This window comes from Larimichthys crocea, unplaced genomic scaffold, assembly GCF_000972845.2.
Source record: "Larimichthys crocea isolate SSNF unplaced genomic scaffold, L_crocea_2.0 scaffold83, whole genome shotgun sequence".
NCBI classification, from domain to species: Eukaryota; Metazoa; Chordata; class Actinopteri; family Sciaenidae; genus Larimichthys; species Larimichthys crocea.
The window spans coordinates 1,190,619-1,203,468 of NW_020860930.1; the positions used below are offsets into that span (position 1 = coordinate 1,190,619).

The 12,850-nt window shown below is 43.0% G+C and overlaps 3 protein-coding genes across 4 annotated transcripts in view; 2 read left to right on the top strand and 1 right to left on the bottom strand.

Annotated features, from left to right (window-relative positions):
* LOC104936728 (protein FAM13C) overlaps positions 1-4,497 on the top strand; it is a 16,119-nt gene extending 11,622 nt beyond the window's left edge. The window contains exon 12 of the mRNA XM_027277133.1: positions 4,418-4,497. Coding sequence (XP_027132934.1) covers positions 4,418-4,427 — 10 coding nt within the window. The 3' untranslated portion in view covers positions 4,428-4,497. The remainder of the gene's footprint in view (positions 1-4,417) is intronic.
* The window catches only part of asah2 (N-acylsphingosine amidohydrolase 2), an 8,649-nt gene extending 3,038 nt beyond the window's left edge, over positions 1-5,611 (bottom strand). Inside the window, exons 1-10 of one of the 2 annotated variants that reach the window (XM_027277131.1) lie at positions 5,502-5,611; positions 4,830-4,964; positions 4,459-4,547; positions 2,657-2,800; positions 2,060-2,236; positions 687-814; positions 538-615; positions 338-458; positions 112-237; positions 1-2 (exon numbers count right to left, since the gene is read on the bottom strand). The exon at positions 1-2 is cut by the window's left edge and continues 85 nt beyond it. In XM_027277131.1, coding sequence (XP_027132932.1) covers positions 1-2; positions 112-237; positions 338-458; positions 538-615; positions 687-814; positions 2,060-2,236; positions 2,657-2,800; positions 4,459-4,547; positions 4,830-4,959 — 995 coding nt within the window. In that variant the 5' untranslated portion in view covers positions 4,960-4,964; positions 5,502-5,611. Of the gene's footprint in view, positions 3-111; positions 238-337; positions 459-537; positions 616-686; positions 815-2,059; positions 2,237-2,656; positions 2,801-4,239; positions 4,390-4,458; positions 4,548-4,829; positions 4,965-5,501 lie in introns of those variants that run through there. The other variant, XM_027277132.1, reaches the window with a different exon arrangement.
* A 2,268-nt stretch (positions 5,612-7,879) lies between these two features.
* LOC104936726 (microfibril-associated glycoprotein 4) lies at positions 7,880-11,326 on the top strand. Its single transcript, XM_010752808.3, has 6 exons — positions 7,880-7,981; positions 9,207-9,359; positions 9,447-9,485; positions 9,648-9,744; positions 9,817-9,984; positions 11,004-11,326. Exons 1-6 carry the CDS (start codon positions 7,901-7,903, stop codon positions 11,252-11,254), a joined length of 789 nt encoding a protein of 262 aa, XP_010751110.2. The 5' UTR covers positions 7,880-7,900; the 3' UTR covers positions 11,255-11,326.
* The last annotated feature ends 1,524 nt before the right edge of the window (positions 11,327-12,850 follow it).

Consider the following 12,850-nt stretch of genomic DNA (forward strand, 5'->3'; position numbering starts at 1 on the left):
GTCTGACAGACACACACTTCCTGTTTACTGTCTGCTGATTGTACTGTATGACTGTGTGTGTGTGTGTGTGTGTGTGTGTGTGTGTGTGTGTGTGTGTGTGTGTGTGTTTACCCCTCCTACAGGACAGGAGCTGTTCAGGTAGTCACAGGGCAGTCCAGTGTTGGCACAGTGAGGTCCTTTAGTGTTTGGACTGACGTCACCGAGGTTACTGGATGAAAAACCAGCTACGAAACGTCCCTGAGTGCACACACACACACACACACACACACACACACACACACACACTGTTATGTTGGGTTCATTGTTAAATGTCAGACAGCTGTCAGCAGTCAGTCACCTGTCCAGGTAGCTCTCCAGGGTTCTCGTCCTGCTCCAGCAGGTAGGAGGCATAGCCCATGTTGTCACTGCTCACCATGCGGTTGGTGTAGTTCATGCTGACGGCGTGGACGGCGAACCAGCTGTCAGTGATAACAGAGACGGTGACGCTGTGTTCCCGTCACGTGTCCGTCATGTTGAAAGAAGCTGCTGTGTTTTTACCTGAGCATCCCGATCCCATCTCCATTCAGGTCCGTGAACTTCAGCACCAGCACCTGTTTATCTGTGTTCCACTCGTACCTGAAGGATCAATAACTGATCAATGATCTGTACACGTCAGAAGGAGACTCTCTCTCTCTCTCTCTGTGTACCTGTGTCTCTCGTCCTTGGGGTTGTTCAGGTAGGACTGAGGACTTCTGTTCAGGCTGCTGTCATCCAGCTCTCCTCTGTTCCTGTAAATCCTGCCTGGCTTCATTGTGTCGTGGGCTATGTCTATACTCTGAAAACACAGTAGGTTTACATGATTCATGCATGTTTCATCATGTATTGTATTATATATTCAGTCCATGAGTAATGATAAATACATGGACAAAGATGTGACACGTAATGAGGGAAAGATTCACGGATGACGTGGCAGTGATGTGCAAACATGATCGGACAAATAACTTTATTTAAAGTTTAAATTAAATATTTTAGCATGTCAAAAAATGTAACCCTTTATCAGGCGAGGAACCATATATGGTCACTTCCACGGGATGAGTAACCTTATATGGTCTCTTCCACGGGTGAGGATCCATATATGGTCACTTCCACGGGGCGAGGAACCATATATGGTCACTTCCACGGGTGAGGATCCATATATAGTCACTTCCACGGTGCGAGGAACCTTATATGGTCACTTCCACGGGCGAGGAACCATATATGGTCACTTCCATGGGTGAGGAACCTTATATGGTCACTGGCAAGGAACCTTATATGGTCACTTCCACAGGCGAGGAACCATATATGGTCACTTTCACGGGCGGGAAACCTTATATGGTCATGGGCGAGAAACCTTATATGGTCACTTCCACGGGCGAGGAACCATATATGGTCACTTCCATGGGCGAGGAACCTTATATGGTCACTGGCGAGGAACCTTATATGGTCACTTCCACGGGCGAGGAACCATATGTGGTCACTTCCATGGGCCAGGAACCTTATATGGTCACGGGCGAGGAACCTTATATAGTCACTTCCATGAGTGAGGAACCATATATGGTCACTTCCACGGTCCACGTCTCTCAATGAAGGAGCAGAATCACGTGAGTTTCTCCAGCCAATCAGAGCGAATGTCACAGGTAGCGTTTTAAATTAAGTTCTGTAAGACGAATGTCTGATTGTTCATTGGGTTAGATGTTTCAGTTACCGTACACGGTAACTTCTTTGACTTTGATCTGCAGCTGGAAACTAAAACTTTTTTAAAAAGTGAAAAAATTAAAAATGTAAAATTGTAAATGAATGATTCCTGATTAAGCTTTGCAGTGACACAAATTCATTTCTCTCAGTAAACATGTCTGTGATCAGCTGATTTCTGTTCTTCATCTGCATGTATTTCTGTTAGAACAGAAAATTAGAATCTGTCTCAGGATTATTTATCAGGCTCAAAATATGATTGCTGAATATTTAAATGAATGTAATTTAAATGATGATGAGCTGAGCTGACTGTCATTGTGTTCTCTAACCATCAGTCCATCACACAAACCTTTACGATGCCATTGACGAGCGGCTTGATGGACTCCTTGATGTAACCTTTACAGCTCATCATAAACAGTGTGTACTGGAAATATCCGCCCAGTCCACAGTGTGTGTGAGTGCCGCTCAGAACCACGTTTTCCTGACGGTACAGGTCACCGTATTTCACCTGCAGCGCCTGCAGAACCTGCACACACACACACACACACGCACACACACACACACACACACACACACACGCACACACACACACACACACACACGTAATGAAGAACCAGAAGCTGAGCTTCTCCTCCATAATCAGCTTCACGTCAAGCAACTATACAATTAGAATAATTAATTATTATTAATATTGATACACAACAACAACAACACCTGTAATGAAGTGTAAGTGGTGGTTTTGTAACAGTACAAAAGTATTTGCACCAAAATAAACTTAAAGTACTGAAAGTAAAAGTATCATGTTACAGTAATATATATTCTATTATTGGAGCTGAATGACACGCTGTAGTTTACAGTGATGAATATTGAAATACCAAAGTCCAGTACTGTGTGTGTGTGTGTGCGTGTGTGTGTGTGTGTGTGTGTGTGTGTGTGTGTGTTCTACCTCCAGTCTGAGCCTCTGCGATATCATTCCCACATCTGCAGTGACAAACACGACTCTCCGCTTCCCGTCGTCGACGATGAAGGCTCGGCTGTACAAGCGAGTGTGTATGCCTGCAGCCGTCTGCTGAGGGTTTGCATAACCCATCTAAACACACACACACACACACACACACACACACACACACACACACACACACACACACAGGTTAAACCTGACCCCAGAGTGTTCCCAGGGCAGATCAGAGATCACATGTACCCATGGCTGAGGCCACGACTCAGATTTAATGCTGACGCTTCATGCTCGACTGCATGTGGAGGGCACCGACTGCTAACAGAACCACATCGTCTGCAAAGAGTGTGAGCCGGTGACAGACTATGTATCTGAACTAGGGGTGGGCGATATATCGAATATACTCGATATATTGCGGCTTGTTCTCCGTGAGATGTATGAAATGACTATATCGCGACCATCGAGTACTTGTCACGTAAAAGCCGTCAGCATTTAATTCTCCGGTGTTTTGCCTGTCACTCACTCCTGCTGCTCCTCACAGCGCGCAGCACACTGCCCCGCCCACCCAGAAAAATCCCCTGCGCGCATGCGTACTTTTTGTATCAAGTGAGGAGAGACGAGGCCCACTGGCCCAGTCCGGAGGCGTACGCGCCGCGTAACGGCTGCGCTGCGGTCACCGGAGCAGATAGCAGCCAGTCTAGTCAATGAGACTCACACAGGGCGCGCCGCGGAGCGTCACAGAAGCGCCTCCCCGCGCCACGGCGCGAGCATTCTGTAGCATTTCTAATTTTGACGCGAGCCGCTGCTACCTCAATACTCAGTTCATGTAGCTTATTACAACTTCACATCAACGTTATGTTACTAATCTAATAGAAGGGTCTACTTGAATCATGGCTGATGTTATTTTTTGAATCAAAGGGTTGAATTTAACATTCATAGTGATTTACAGGAGAAATAAAAATATCGAGATATATATCGTGTATCGCGATATAGCTGAAAAATATCGAGATATTGGTTATAGGCCATATCGTGCAGCCCTAATCTGAACTATCTATATATCTATATGAACTATCTATATATCTGTATGAACTATCTATATATCTGTATGAACTATCTATATATGTATCTGAACTATCTATAAATCTATCTGAACTATCTATAAATCTATCTGAACTATCTATATATCTATATGAACTATCTATATATGTATGAACTATCTATATATCTGTATGATCTATCTATATATCTATCTGAACTATCTATATATCTGTATGAACTATCTATATATCTATCTGAACTATCTATATATCTATCTGAACTATCTATATATCTATCTGAACTATCTATATATCTTCTATATATCTATATGAACAGAGCTAATGGAGCTACCTCCCAGCTCTGTGCTGGTAATGCTGTGGAGCAGATGTTGGATTATGACTGCAGACTGCCATAAACATTATCAGTGCAAACACACTCATCAGACATGAACAGACTTTGGAGTTTGTGTGCCTGACTTCATGTTAGGAAGACACACACACACATTGCTCATAGATATACGTATTAAATATATTTACCTTCAGCACTGCAGTCAGAATATTAGTTTTTTTAGCGTTAACAGCTGACAGTCGGTTTAACGACTAAAACAACAAACTGTAATCTTTTCAAATGTAACTGTTGCCATGGTTACTTGTATAAATCAGTGTTTGAACAGTTCAACTTTGACTTTCACGACTTCTGATCATGGTGTGGCAGGAGGCCCTGAAGGCAGCACGGTGCGCGGTGTGTTTACTGACCAAAGGGATTTCAGCTGGTGGCCCGGTGCAGTCGGCCCGGCCCGCTCCGATCCAGTAAGTGTGGCCGGAAGGAGACGTCGGCTCCGGATCTGACAGGACGACACACGTGAGTAACTGTTTAGATGTCATCAACATGTGTGTGTGTGTGTGTGTGTGTGTGTGTGTGTGTGTGTGTGTTCATCTGTCTCAAATAATTAGTTTAATTATTGTTTACTTCCTGTTTGTGATCAACCAGCTGTGGATGAATGTTGCCAGATGTTAATCTAGTTTAACTCTATAATGATGATAGTGATGGTGATGATGATGATGATGATGATGATGATGATGGTGATGATGATGATGGTGATGATGATGATGGAGTCTGTTCTCACCTTTGTGTGGTTTCCATGACACCATCACTGTGATCAGCGTCACACACACGGTTGTCATGGCGATGAACAGGACGGTCAGCGTGACCTCACGAGCAGAACAACCACAGCACACCGACTTCCTGCCCGCCATGTTGTCTGTCAGCACAGGAAGGAAGTGATGTAACGACTGACCGCCATCAGAAGTTCAGTGCTCAACTCTAAATACTACAATACCCATGATGCCGAGGAGCGTGAATCAAACATTTCAACTCTTTGCTGTGGTCACATGAGGAACTCTCTTTGTTACACAGAAATCACAGCTGACAGGTTCATTATGTACAGACCGCCGTATCCATGACAACGGCTGTGTCACTAATTAACTTCCCGTAACAGACGAGTGTGAGTGTCGGAGTCTGAGACACGATCGAGGACGATGTGACGTAAATGACTGATAACGGATTAAAACAAAGTTTGAGTTGGTCTCCGTCGTCTCACAGTTTATATGTTATTTAAATATGTATAACATATATGTAACGTCCTGTCAGAGCAGCGTCCAATCAGGAAGAGGTGATGGCACAGAGTGTCCTGACGTGTCAAAGACAATTTGTGAATAAATGACGACGTCCAATATTATTTAAATTTGGAGACAGACCTAAAATCAGAGAGTGCGTGAAGAGTGTGTGTGGTACTCACCTGCAGCAGAGAAACTGTGTTTATGTTGATCTGATCCGAGGTCTGTTTTACAGCTCAGCTGTTATCTGACCGAGAACATGCGCGGCCTCCTCTCTCACTCCAAAGGTCACAAACATTAGAAACTACAGATACAACATCAGTGAGTAAATTCATGTGTTATCACGTCGTTATCAACGTTCAGATTAGATCAGCTGAGTCATTCTGTCACATGACCTTTGACCTTTTCTGTCCAGGTGAACAGTCCACCTGTCTCAGGTAGAAGCTGCAGGCGGGAATGTAAGTACATCTACTCACATACTGTGAATACAACTCTGAGGTAGTTCCCAACCACCTTTCCTAGCCACTTTACCTTGACCTCGATGGAAAACTTCATGAGGAGATGAGGACAGATGTGAAGGAGAGGAGATGAGGACAGATGTGAAGGAGAGGAGATGAAGACAGATGTGAAGGAGAGGAGATGAGGACAGATGTGAAGGAGAGGAGATGAGGACAGATGTGAAGGAGAGGAGATGAAGACAGATGTGAAGGAGAGGTGATGAGGACAGACGTGAAGGAGAGGAGATGAGGACAGATGTGAAGGAGAGGAGATGAGGACAGATGTGAAGGAGAGGAGATGAGGACAGATGTTGAAGGAAGAGGCGAGGAAAAGAACAGATGTGCAGGAAGGAGAGGAGGAGCAGATTAGTGAAGGAGAGATAGGAGGACAGAATGTGAAGGAGAGGTGACTGAGGCAGATGTGACGGAGGGACGTGCAGGCAGCTGTGCAAGGAGGTGACTGAGGACGCTGGACAAGGCGGGTAGATAGGACAGATGTGAAGGCGAGGAGAGAGCGAGCGATGTGCAGGAGCGGCGATGCGGCCCGCGTCCGGACGCGGCGCTGCGGCACGCTGTGCCGGCGCGGCGACTGCCAGGCCCCGTGCCGGCGCGGCCGGCGGACCGCTGGCCGGGACGGAGGCGCTGAGGCCGCGGCAGGACATTGGCTTGACGGCGCGGAGATGCGCGTGGCGGACCGCTGTGCCGGCGCGGCCAGCGGCCCGCTGTACAGGCGCGGCGCGGCGGCCGCTGTGAAGCCGCGGTGCGGCCCGAGTAGCCGGCGCGGGCTGGACGGCCAGACCGTGCAAAGGCGCGGAGCTGCCGGCCAGAATGTGAAGGAGAGGAGATGAGGACACGATGTGAAGGAGAGGATGGTGCAGGACAGATGTGGGACGGAGAGGTGTGGGACAGATGTGAAGGAGAGGAGATGAGGACAGATGTGAAGCGAGAAGATGAGGACAGATGTGAAGGAGAGGTGATGAGACAGATGTGAAGGCAGGAGATGAGACAGATGTGAAGGAGAGGAGATGAGGAGTTAGGAGCGTGTGCATTTAACTTTGACATTTACTTGAATTATGATTTAGGGTTTTTGTCTGCAGCAGCTGCTGGGAGGGTCTTTCTACAGAAGCTTCAAACCTTCCTGCAGGTAACGTATTCACAGCTTACCTGCTACACGACTTTTCTTACAGGGATCAGCTGCAGTCAGCGTTCAGGTGAGGTCACACCTGTCTCACTTGAACTGACGCCCATGTGACTGGCATGCTAAACTGTCCAGCTGCTGCTTCACACCGATAGAACCAGTCAGGTGTGTGTGGGTGTTGTGGGTGTGTGTGTGTGTGTGTGTGTACATGCGTGTGTGTGAGTGTGTGTGCATGCGTGTGTGTGAGTGTGTGTGCATGCGTGTGTGTGAGTGTGTGTGTGTGTGTGTGTGTGTGTGTGTGTGTGTGTGTGTGTGTGTGTGTGTGAAGAACTATTCAAACTATAAAGAGTAATAAAGATTCTCTTAAAGTAAATTAATCAAGAAAAAAGTACAGCTCTAAGTTTGAAAGTATTGTCAGCAAAATGTTTAAGAACCAGCAGCAGAACCAGCAGCAGCAGAACCAGCAGCAGAACCAGCAGCAGCAGAATCAGCAGCAGAACCAGCAGCAGCAGAACCAGCAGCAGAACCATAAGATAAGAGTTCAGGAGAAGTGAACGGTGTTTGCTTGTCGAATATAACATAGAAGCTGGTTTTATTCTGGGTTTTTCTTTCACCATCTTTTCGTTGTGTTTGCTGCACAAGACAAATGCTACATGAAGTTCAATGAGAGTTTATTTTTTATGTATTTACTGAATAAATGTTCAGAAACTCGTTGGGTTGGACTTCACTGAGTGTAAATTACCCATAAAACCAATTCTTTACTCCAAAGTAAAAAGTTGCCTCTTTGGTCCCTCTATGGAGGCGAGTCCCCACAGCGTGCTGGTGCTCCAGGTGTAGGTGCCAAAAACGCTGGTACACGTACACTCACAGAAATGTTTCCACCTATTCAGCGTTTCTTTGTGTGAAACAGCAGCTGTTCAGTAACTCATTAATCTGTTGATTATAAATGAGAGAGACATCAGAGCATCCAGACAAACTGACTTCAGGATTTTCATCAGCTCACATCTGCAGAAAACTGACCATGAAGGTAAGTCTGGAACGAACCAACTTCAACTTTAACTGTGTCTTAATGTTCATCAGTAGTTTTAGTGTGTTAACACGTTCAGTCTGATTATTGCAAACAAGGAAACCAAAAGCCTTAATCTGCCCGTACAGAGTATTTTATATCACCTGGGCCCAGGATTTCAAAAGTGATCTGAAAGGATTATCCTAGATTAAATCTAGATCTGATCTGAACACTGGGTATTTCTGATCCTGAATATCTGGATTCTGCGCTGGTAATCCAGTCCTTCCTTGAATCCAGCGTATTTCAAAAGTTAAGGCAGATATCTGGATCAACTTGATACCAACATTTCAGGATCCTTTGGATCCCACCTCAGAGGTGGATTTCACTTGGACTGACAAAGTCTCAGCTCCACGTCTCCTGGATATTGTTACTCAAGCTGCACATTGAAGCACTTTACAGTTATATTTTCATCCTTCTGATTAAATGAAGACAAATTTGACCTCGGTCAGAAGCTTAAAAATGCACTTTTAAAATGTTTGGAAATAGCTTGAATGTGATTTTGAAACATGCATCAGTGTTTTTCAGTGTTTGTTACAAACAGATTATTTCACGTCATCAAAACAGATGCTGTTTCTCTATGAATGACCATAATTATGTTCAGTGGGAGCTGAACCTTCTATATAAGGCAGACAAATTAGATTAAATGTTTCTAATTGTGTCACTGACCAAGCTTTATACCAGGAAAGTAATCCAATTACAGTTTCAAGCACTTTATTCAAAATCCAATAACTTGAAAACCTTGAATGTATCAATACAATTGAAGCGCTTCCAAGGATTTCCAGCGGTGTCCTTAATATCTGAGTGTCTGCTGGCTGTGATGGACTCTGACAGAAGGTGTATGAGTATCTTTGTCACAAAGCATGACGTCATCAGCAGCATCCCTGCAGCATCCTGACACTTCTGAATGACCCGTGTAGTTAACACTCGTACCGTGTAACGTTACGTTACAAAGTACTGCAGCAGTCTGGTCTGTGCACATGCAGCCTATGACGTAACACTGATACACTGTGGACAGGTTGGTGTTAGTTTAAAGAGGTATGATGTAACACTGATACACTGTGGACAGGTTGGTGTTGGTGACGTACGTCCGATTAGTTTTAAGTTAAACCACTGACTGCAAAGGTCATTTCCGTTAGAAATGTTAAAGTGTTTCTAATAAAACAAAATGACACCTCCTCTGTTCCAGCTGCTATCAGTCCTCCTCGTCCTCACTCCAGTGTTGACTGGCTGCATGTCTCAAGTCCTCCCGTTGGACTGCAGTGACATCTATCACCATGACAACAGCCAATCCAGCGGCGTGTACACCATCTATCCCATCGGATCCACGTCTGCTCTCCAGGTAAACTTCATCCTCTCTGGGACGCAGGTCAATCTTTATATATTTGGATTTAGTTTCAAGTCTACTGATGATCGTGTTTGTGTGTAGGTGTACTGTGACATGGAGTCAGAGGGAGGGCGGTGGACAGTGAGTATCAACTTCATCAGGTCATAGAGCGACTTTTCCATTTGAACACTTCCTGTTGGACATTCACAATAAAGCACATGGCAGTAAAATCTTTGTGTGTGACCTTAAACCTGTCAGATATCTTGTGTGTTTAACTAGTTAACCCCCATCCCGTCCCCCCAGGTGTTCCAGAGGAGGATGGACGGCACGCTGAACTTCTACAGACCCTGGGATCAGTACAAGATGGGCTTTGGTAGAGCTGCTGGAGAGTACTGGCTCGGTGAGAAATGAAACAGTCATGTGACTTCATGAAACTCACAGTTTCTATAAATTTAAGTGTGCTTGTTTTCAGGTCTTGAGAATCTCTTCCACCTGTGTCTGAGGAAAAAGTATGAGCTCCTGGTCGACATGGAGGACTTCGAGGGAAACAAAGCATTCGCTCGTTACTCCTCGTTCTCTGTCGGCCCTGAGTCCTACGGATACACCCTGCATGTTTCTGGATTCACTGATGGAGGGGCGGGTGAGTTGTTGGTAACAGATGTTGTTTTGTTTCTCCTCCCTCCAAGAAGTCTCTGCCCTCTTTGTCTCTCATTCCCTGTTCAGAGTTAAAGGCTGCACCTTTTCTGAATAGAGTAACTACCCCTACAGCCTGAGCACATGAAGTCAGATGGGGTTCTTGTAACATCAGTCAGGTTGATGTTGATGTTCCAGCTCAAACGGCTGTACCTGCAGGCGTTCAGTGGTGTACATATATTAATGCAGAATAGAAATAATACATCAGGACAGAGAACAACTAAACCAATCAATCAACCAATCAACCAATCAATCAATCAATCAATCAATCAATCAATCAACCAAACTATTTGTAGAGCACTTTTGTTGTTCAGTGAGGAAATACCAGAGGCAGGTTAAAAAATAAAATGAAAGATAAATCACGTTAAAATATATGAATAGACAAACTAACTAAATACATGTTTATTACTAATAATAATGGAACATATTAAAACGTGGGAATAGAGAAATAAATAAATATAGTTTAAGTAAAAACAAATTAAATCTTTCTTGAGTTTTCTACCTTCAGGCTGTTCCACAGACACGGAGCATTGTAATAAAAGGACGCCTCAACAAAAGAATGTTCATAAGTTAAAAACAAACTGAAAGCCTCATTAACCAATAGATTGATCAATTGAATTGAGGGTTGGCAGGTGCTGCTTCTCTTTCTTCTTGCAGAGTCCACCACACCACTGGTTCTTCATGCATGTGAATATATTTATTATATTAGCCAGCCCATGGGCGTGTTGACTGTCAATAGTTGTGTTAGCAAATGTATTGTTTGACTTCGGGCTATACAAATAAAATTTGATTTGATTTGATTTAGTATTCATATTTAGGAGGAGAGTGGAATTAAAGGCTGGAGAAGTAGACTGTGGTACTGGGCACCAGTACAGCCAGATCAGCTGTCAACACTCAGTAAATACAGGTTAAAATGTATCATAAAGTTGTGATTATACACTCTATATTATATACATGTTTCTGTAGGAGACTCCTTGACATATCACAACGGAATGAAGTTCTCCACCTTCGACAAAGACCAGGACACCTGGCCTGACAACTGTGCTAGAAAATTCCTGGGGGCGTTCTGGTACGCTGGTTGTCACCATGCAAACGTCAACGGGGTTTATGTTTGGGGGGCTGATGAAACTCACACTGGTATTGGAGTGAATTGGCTTTTTAAGGGTGCTTACTACTCCCTGAAGAGCATCAGCATGAAGATCCGTCCTGTGCTGTAGTTCTCCAGGACCAACATACAGCAGAAGATCAGCTGATGATTTTTCTCTCAACATAAATATTTTTAGTCTTCATTTTGTCTCTGGTGTCTTTTTTTTAACATCACACAAACATCATGAATATTTAGATTCATCTTATTCAGTCTATAAGGACTAACATAAGTCCTCATTGAATCAGTTTGAGCAGGGTATTTATTGAGATATCTTTTTGCAACCCATTACCCAAAAAAGTGACTTTTTGTTGTAGCAAACTCTATTAGAGTAACCGTCATAATTTCTACCTTGTATTTTTAAGATTCAGTGAGAACTAGAGTCAAATTAAACGTAATACATGTCTTAACGTAATACATGAACTATAGTTTTCACTTTAGTTTTCCTCATACTATTTAAATGTTTAATAGTTGTATGTACCTAAACCTAGAAATAAAAACATGAACTTTACTCTGAAAGTGTGAGGCACCCATCTGCAGGCAAGATGGCCGACAAGGGCGCCGCCATAGACATATATACACAGACATATATACACAGACATATATACACAGACATATATACATAGACATATATACATAGACATATATACATAGACATATATACATAGACCATATATACATTAGACAATATCTACACACGACATATATACACAGACATACTATACATAGACATATATACACAGACATATATACATCAGACATCTACATACATAGACCATATATACAAGACATATATACATAGACACATATATAACCGACATATATACACAACATCATATACACAGACATATATACACAGACATATTACACAGACATATATCACAGACTATATACACCAGAATCTATACAACATTTAGACATATATCACACAGACATATTCACATGACATATATACACAGACATATATACACAGACAATATATACATAGACTATTACACAGACTATTAACATAGACATATACAAGCATATATACACAGACATATATACATCAGACATATATACAAGACATATATACATAGACATATATACACAGACATATATACACTCAGACATATATACACAGACATATATACATTCAGACATATATAACATATATACATACATATATACATAGACATATATACACAGACATATATACATAGACGCAGCCATATAGACATGCCTAGATGACCAACATACATGCGTCCTGAGGCGAACCAAGTCGACTCGTCACCATATTGGATGTGGCAGAGGTCTGCCCCGTAAACTAATAACAGGAAATGGACTGAAGTTCATAAAGCGCCTTTCTACAAAGTTCTTTAAGTTAATGCCTCTTATACACCCATTCACACACACACTAATATATCTGGGAAACAAACAGGCACCAAAAACAACGTATGTAACTTTTAAAGTGATGATTATAAATGTTTACTCCTTATGTAAGCACCAAACCAACGTATGTATTTTTCTAATGCTGAGTGTTTACAGCTACTAATGTGTGTAACACTGTTACTGTGATGATAAATATTGAAATATTTATATTTAACATTTAATCTGTGTCTATAATAACCAGATCCTGAAATGTAGATGAGACATGAGGGTTTCTGAATAAAGAGCACTAACGTGTACA

What these genes read in the sequence shown, in the direction of transcription:
- LOC104936726 (XM_010752808.3), top strand. Translation starts at nt 7,901, where the DNA reads ATGAGAGAGACATCAGAGCATCCAGACAAACTGACTTCAGGATTTTCA. An exon ending in GCAGAAAACTGACCATGAAG is followed by an intron (nt 7,982 to 9,206) that starts GTAAGTCTGGAA and finishes CCTCTGTTCCAG; the next exon opens with CTGCTATCAGTCCTCCTCGT. An exon ending in ATTCACTGATGGAGGGGCGG is followed by an intron (nt 9,985 to 11,003) that starts GTGAGTTGTTGG and finishes ATGTTTCTGTAG; the next exon opens with GAGACTCCTTGACATATCAC.